This window comes from Syngnathus floridae, chromosome 7 (genome assembly GCF_059516105.1).
Source record: "Syngnathus floridae isolate MCC-2025c chromosome 7, RoL_Sflo_1.0, whole genome shotgun sequence".
NCBI lineage: Eukaryota > Metazoa > Chordata > Actinopteri > Syngnathiformes > Syngnathidae > Syngnathus > Syngnathus floridae.
Window position 1 is genome coordinate 16,442,334 of NC_142419.1, and position 6,115 is coordinate 16,448,448.

The following is a 6,115-nucleotide window of genomic DNA, read 5'->3' on the forward strand; positions in this document are numbered from 1 at the left end:
CTGTAAAGCCAAAACTTTTGAAATCCGCCACACCAAAATGAATAAATCATAAGTAAATAAGCAATAGAAAATGTAAAAGTCAAAGTAACGCAAAAATAAGTTGGTTTGACAGGACAGCATTTGTCCAAAGACTTTTTTGTGACATTTTGAAAGGAAAGTGCTCAGTCATCACTTTTCATCAGTGAGGTGCGCTTTAACGGTTTTGTGTTTTCAGCAGATTCCCTCCAACAACAAAACGCATCGCAGGGCGCTCCGTGATTGGTCGCGCCCGCATTGTTCGGTGTTTCCCTCCGGCAAACAAAACTTTCCCGACACTTGCAGCCACACTCGGCCTCGTCTGCGCGTGGAATAATCACAGCGGTACTTCATATTGCTTTGGGAAAGGGAAAGCACGCAGGCCAGGTGAGAAATGCATCATTAACCAAAAAAAACCAAAATAAAATATTTTTATAAAGCCTATGTCTGGAAATAAATTAAGTCTCTTAGATATTTACTTTTGTAGGTAAAAATGGTAACGGCTCAGAAATGTGCTCCTTTTTTTGTTACGTCAAATGTTCGAATTTTCTCCAAAAATATTTGATTTGCGTGACAGTATGTACAGCTTCATGGGAGGCGGTTTGTTCTGCGCCGGAGTGGGCAACATCCTCCTGATCGTTTCCACGGCAACCGACTATTGGATGCAATACCGCCACTCCAGCAATTACATGCACCAGGGGCTGTGGCGCTATTGTGTGCCCGGCAAATGCATGACGCACACGGACAGTATTGGTAAGACCAAACGCATGTGCAATATCATGAGAGCCCAAATGCAAAAAATAGCAAAGAAAAAAGAAAAAGTTAGAAAATGGTACCACGAGAAAAACAATGGAAAAATATAAGGGGGAAAAAAAAAGGAAAAATACCCCTAATAAAAAATTAAATAAATAATGGAAATCAAATATCATTGGATTACATAAAAAAAAACTGACCAATAAAAATCTGACTAAAAATATTCAAAATTAAATATTAGGGTTTACATAGTCAGGATTTAAGAGCTGTTCAGCGAGCTTGCTTTGCGGTTGTCAGCATACTGGGACGCCACACGGGCTTTCATGATCCTGTCCCTGCTGGCTTGCTTCATCGGCATCGTCATCGGCGTCATGGCCTTCATCCACTACTCCTCCTTCGATGGCTTCGACAAGACCTTCGCTGCTGGCATCCTCTTCTTCATCTCCTGTAAGCGCCAAAACATCCCTCCGACCATCCAGCTTCCCTTTTTGCTTCTTTTTTTTCCCTATTATAGACCATTTTCTTCAGAGATGCCAAGTCGTCAGTTTTCCTCCCCAAACTTTCTTATTTTCTAAGATTTCCTTGGGTGCCATTTTGTATCCACGTAGGTTTCTTCGTGCTGCTGGCCATGGCGGTGTACACGGGCGTGACTGTCAACTATTACGGCAAACGCTACGGGAGCTGGCGCTTCTCCTGGTCCTACATCATGGGCTGGGTAGCCGTGGTGCTCACCTTCTTCTCAGGTACTCCCTCCTCTTCCTCCTCCTCTTCATCAAGACAAGCTTTGAAACCTCCTTGTTGCAGGTATCTTCTACATGTGCGCCTACCGCATGCACGAATGCCCACGGAACTCAAACTCGCGCTGACCTCACGGAGATGCCCGTACCAAGTCCCCGACATCATTTCCTCTTCAAGCCTCATGAATATTCACGAGCAAGCTCAATAAAGCACTAAATCAATCTGAATGGTTGTTTTCTGAAAACTGAAACAAGTATCATTATGGCAAACTAGGAGCATGACAACTTCGATGCTTTTGCGTAATTTTATTAAGGAAAAGTTTCGTATTGAAAAATGAGTGAGGATTAAAGAACAAGTGCAACGCCAAAGAGTTTGTGTGCAAATAAGAGCCCAAAGCCAGTGAAAGTACCTCGAAAGCCATAACGGGCGAACAGACGCCGGCAACACTTAAGGTAGACAACGTTGTGCCATGGCGGGGGGGATTTTTTATTTAATCCACCTCCTCAATGGTGGGTCCGGAAGAGGCAGCGCCACCTGAGCTGGGGAAAGCTCCGCCTCCCGGCATGCCACCAGCCCCCTGGTACAGCTTGGTCATGATGGGGTTGCACACCTTCTCCAGCTCCTTCTGCTGGTGCTCAAACTCATCTTTCTCTGCGGACTGAGTGACGATGAAGGGGGTGTTATTGAAATGTAAACTTCACCCAAAAAAAACCAAAATCTCTTGTCAAATTTCTACCTGGTTCTTATCCAGCCAGCTGATGACCTCGGAGCACTTGTCCAAAATCATTTTCTTGTCGTCGTCGCTGATCTTGTCCTTGAGCTTTTCGTCCTCCATGCTGGCCTTCATGTTGAAGGCGTACGCCTCCAGGGAGTTCTTGGCGGCCACCTTCTCCCTCTGCAGGTTGTCCTCCGCCTTGTACTGCTCGGCCTCGCGCACCATGCGGTCGATGTCGTCCTTGCTCAAGCGACCTGAAACGGTTAACGTTATTTAAAATGGGGAATATTCTCAGGTGTGGCATTGTAGGTACGAACCTTTGTCGTTGGTGATGGTGATCTTGTTCTCCTTGCCGGTGCTCTTGTCAGCCGCGCTCACGTTCAAGATGCCGTTGGCGTCGATGTCAAAGGTCACCTCGATTTGTGGAACGCCCCGGGGGGCGGGGGGGATCCCGGCCAGCTCGAACTTGCCCAGAATGTTGTTGTCTTTGGTCATGGCTCTTTCGCCTTCAAACACCTGTGGGCATTAGCCACCTCGTTAGTTCCTTTGCCGGGTGTCCTTGCGAGGGGGCCGGCGTGGGCGGACGTACCTGAATGAGCACGCCGGGCTGGTTGTCAGAGTAGGTGGTGAACACCTGCGTCTGCTTGGTGGGGATGGTGCTGTTCCTCGTGATGAGCGACGTCATAACGCCGCCGGCCGTCTCGATGCCCAGGGACAAGGGGGTCACATCCAGCAGCAGCAGGTCCTGGACTGCCTCAGACTTGTCGCCGGAGAGGATGGCGGCCTGCACGGCTGAAGTAACAAAAACAATGTTTTGAAATGATAGAACTGTTTTAAGATCTGTTTTGGTCCATTTAAAAGTGAACGCAAGTTTGGAAAGCATGTTTCACCGGACTTTGCAAATCCACACGATACCTGCACCGTAGGCCACAGCTTCGTCGGGGTTGATGCTCTTGTTCAGTTCCTTCCCGTTGAAGAAGTCCTGCAGCAGCTTCTGGATCCTGGGAATACGAGTGGAGCCCCCTACCAGGACGATTTCGTTGATGGACGACTTGTCCAGCTTGGCGTCGCGCAGCGCATTCTCCACGGGCTGCAGGGTGCCGCGGAAGAGGTCCCCGTTGAGCTCCTCGAAGCGAGCCCTGGTGATCGAGGTGTAGAAGTCGATGCCCTCGAACAGCGAGTCGATCTCGATGCTGGCCTGCGTGCTGGAGGATAGGGTGCGCTTTGCCCTCTCGCACGCCGTGCGCAGGCGCCGCACAGCGCGCTTGTTGCCGCTGAGGTCCTTCTTGTGCTTGCGCTTGAACTCGTTGGTGAAGAAATTGACCATGCGGCTATCAAAGTCCTCGCCGCCCAGGTGAGTGTCACCCGCCGTCGACTTCACCTCGAAGATGCCGTCCTCAATGGCCAAGATGGACACGTCAAAGGTGCCGCCGCCCAGGTCGAAGATGAGAACTTTTCTTTCTGTGCCGACCTGCCGACGGACGCGCACGTGGCATCGGGGTTAAAACAATCAAATGGCTTGTTGGGCGGTATTGACGTCTCACTTTCTTGTCCAGGCCATAAGCGATGGCCGCGGCGGTGGGCTCGTTGATGATGCGAAGGACGTTGAGGCCGGAGATGGTTCCGGCGTCTTTGGTGGCCTGGCGCTGAGAGTCGTTGAAGTAGGCCGGCACGGTCACCACGGCGTTGTTCACGGTCTGCCACAAACACAGCAACGCACAACGTTTGGGACCAAGCCTTCGACAAAAAATTCGTGGGAGTACCGTACCTTTCCGAGGTAGGCCTCTGCAATCTCCTTCATTTTAAGGAGCACCATGGAGGAGATTTCCTCAGGGTAGAAGCTCTTGGTCTCACCCTTGTACTCCACCTGGACTTTGGGGCGCTTATCATCGTTGATAACCGTGAAAGGCCAATGTTTCATGTCGGCCTGAACCACAGTATCATCAAAGTGCCTGCCAATGAGTCGCTTGGCATCTGAATTGGACGAAAACAAAATGACTATTATGTAAAAGGGGACAAAAACATGCGAGGTTAGTTGTCGATATTTGGGTTTCATACCAAACACTGTGTTGGTGGGGTTCAGGGCCACTTGGTTCTTTGCAGCGTCGCCAATCAGCCTCTCTGAGTCGGTGAAGGCAACATAGCTGGGTGTGGTCCTGTTACCCTGGTCGTTTGCAATGATCTCCACTTTGCCGTGCTGGAACACGCCCACACACGAGTAGGTGGTGCCCAGATCAATACCAATTGCTGGTGCCTTGGCCATGGCTTCTGGGGGGGGAAATAAATCAATTATGGGCAGAAAATAGCACTGTCATCAGAACAAACCACGAGGTGGTTTTATTCAGCTTCTTTCCAAACATTCAGAACTATTTTAGTCCACAAAGGCTCAGATCAAATGTGGAAACAAAATGTCCACTGAAGATCCACAGCACCTGTTTTCAAGCCTTTACTGTGGCAACAGTAGTCAAGGTGGACAAGGGCCAGTCATGAAAGCAGGTTTGAAATGGTGCTTGAATGGTCAAGATCATGAATGTTCTTCACTATAACAAGACAGCATAACTATTTTATCTTGCATAGCCGGTTAAATATATGGTATTTTAAACACGTATGCAGGTGTGAGTCTAAAATGGAGGCCGCATGGTGACGTGGGAGTTTCTTGAGCTTCACCTTGTCGTTATTAGGGTGTGGCCCGTCACTTCCACGAGGCGAACAACTTCCAGCATTTCATTGCGTAACAAAACTTTGTTCAACAGAGCTCGACATCGAAAGTTTTTTGGAATAAGAAATATGAACAATCGCAGCTTACATGCGTCATCGACACAATAAATAATATAATGGACATAGCGCACAATAAGTTACGAAAGTCGTTACAATTAATGCGGGTGTGTTTCCATTCGTACTTCAAGCTAATCGATAGAAACTATTTGGTAGCTATTTGTCCAGCTACTGTAACATACTAATATAGGGTTTAATAAAAAAAAAAAAAATTGTCCGTCGCCCCTCGTGGGCGAGTACCGAAACTTCCGTAATGTCGGCTTGTTCCATTGTAAAACTTTCACTCGCCGTTTTACGAGCTAATGTAGAAAAAACGAAAATAAAAATATGTACTCACCTGTTTATTACGATGTGTGGTTACACTTTAAGGCCTCTGCGGTGCTGTTGAACCGGTCCAATACCGAACCGGTGAAACGTCGAGAGAGTGACGAACTAAAATTTCCTGGTCTCGCAGGTTTCTTTAAATCTCGCAGCACGCCCGCCCGCAAGTCTCGCGAAGACGAAGACGCTCCAATGAAAAAAAGTCATTCACTGTTGCTACCAGCTAAGGGGAAGTTTTCGGCAAGGGAGGCTTTTCGTTGGTTTAAAAATACCTGCCGGGTTTGCATTTTTATGACGTCACGGTTCGCTATTATACAACGGTGGAAAACTACTAAGCACAGATTGGACAGAAAGATGATTAGAGCTAAAAAATGCCTTTTTTTTATATTTGTTAAAACTGTCACCACTTCACAACTAGTTCTGCCCATCCTCAAAAATCCATTTTTTTCATATTTGCTAAAACTGTCATTTTCACTTATACCGATAAACATGACAAATATATATATATATATATATATATATATATATATATATATATATATATATATATATATATATATATATATATATATATATATATATATATATATATAAATTGGTAAGATTGAACTTGGAATACTGCAGCTCAATATAAATAATGGCTCATTTGTTGCCATGTGCTGCAGGCTCCATGTGGTAACCAAACAGAGTCATCCAAAACTTTTGTCAACTCAAAGAGGTCACAGTTGCTATTCTGGGTTCTCTTTGTGTATGCTACTTTTACATATGTGCTTTCGGTCAATGGGCCTCAATGTGTAC

The 6,115-nt window shown here is 46.8% G+C and overlaps 2 protein-coding genes across 3 annotated transcripts; one reads left to right on the forward strand and one right to left on the reverse strand.

Moving 5' to 3' along the window:
- Positions 1-237: 237 nt before the first annotated feature.
- Positions 238-1,727, forward strand: lim2.3 (lens intrinsic membrane protein 2.3). Its single transcript, XM_088380046.1, has 5 exons — positions 238-402; positions 593-768; positions 1,066-1,215; positions 1,377-1,511; positions 1,573-1,727. Exons 2-5 carry the CDS (start codon positions 594-596, stop codon positions 1,632-1,634), a joined length of 522 nt encoding a protein of 173 aa, XP_088236172.1. The 5' UTR covers positions 238-402; position 593; the 3' UTR covers positions 1,635-1,727.
- A 69-nt stretch (positions 1,728-1,796) lies between these two features.
- hspa8b (heat shock protein family A (Hsp70) member 8b) lies at positions 1,797-5,497 on the reverse strand. Of its 2 annotated transcripts, none has more exons than XM_088380040.1 (9): positions 5,334-5,497; positions 4,280-4,489; positions 3,990-4,195; positions 3,766-3,918; positions 3,137-3,692; positions 2,811-3,013; positions 2,539-2,737; positions 2,243-2,475; positions 1,797-2,164 (listed from the first exon to the last, which is right to left on the reverse strand). In XM_088380040.1, exons 2-9 carry the CDS (start codon positions 4,482-4,484, stop codon positions 1,997-1,999), a joined length of 1,923 nt encoding a protein of 640 aa, XP_088236166.1. In that variant the 5' UTR covers positions 4,485-4,489; positions 5,334-5,497; the 3' UTR covers positions 1,797-1,996. The 2 variants fall into 2 exon arrangements, with proteins under 2 accessions (XP_088236166.1, XP_088236167.1); XM_088380041.1 differs by having other exon boundaries at positions 4,280-4,486; positions 5,334-5,487.
- Positions 5,498-6,115: the final 618 nt, after the last annotated feature.

What these genes read in the sequence shown, in the direction of transcription:
- lim2.3 (XM_088380046.1), top strand. Translation starts at nt 594, where the DNA reads ATGTACAGCTTCATGGGAGGCGGTTTGTTCTGCGCCGGAGTGGGCAAC. An exon ending in CATCCTCTTCTTCATCTCCT is followed by an intron (nt 1,216 to 1,376) that starts GTAAGCGCCAAA and finishes GTATCCACGTAG; the next exon opens with GTTTCTTCGTGCTGCTGGCC. An exon ending in GGTGCTCACCTTCTTCTCAG is followed by an intron (nt 1,512 to 1,572) that starts GTACTCCCTCCT and finishes TCCTTGTTGCAG; the next exon opens with GTATCTTCTACATGTGCGCC.
- hspa8b (XM_088380040.1), bottom strand. Translation starts at nt 4,484, where the DNA reads ATGGCCAAGGCACCAGCAATTGGTATTGATCTGGGCACCACCTACTCG. An exon ending in AGCCCGGCGTGCTCATTCAG is followed by an intron (nt 2,738 to 2,810) that starts GTACGTCCGCCC and finishes TAATGCCCACAG; the next exon opens with GTGTTTGAAGGCGAAAGAGC. An exon ending in CACCATCACCAACGACAAAG is followed by an intron (nt 2,476 to 2,538) that starts GTTCGTACCTAC and finishes TAACCGTTTCAG; the next exon opens with GTCGCTTGAGCAAGGACGAC.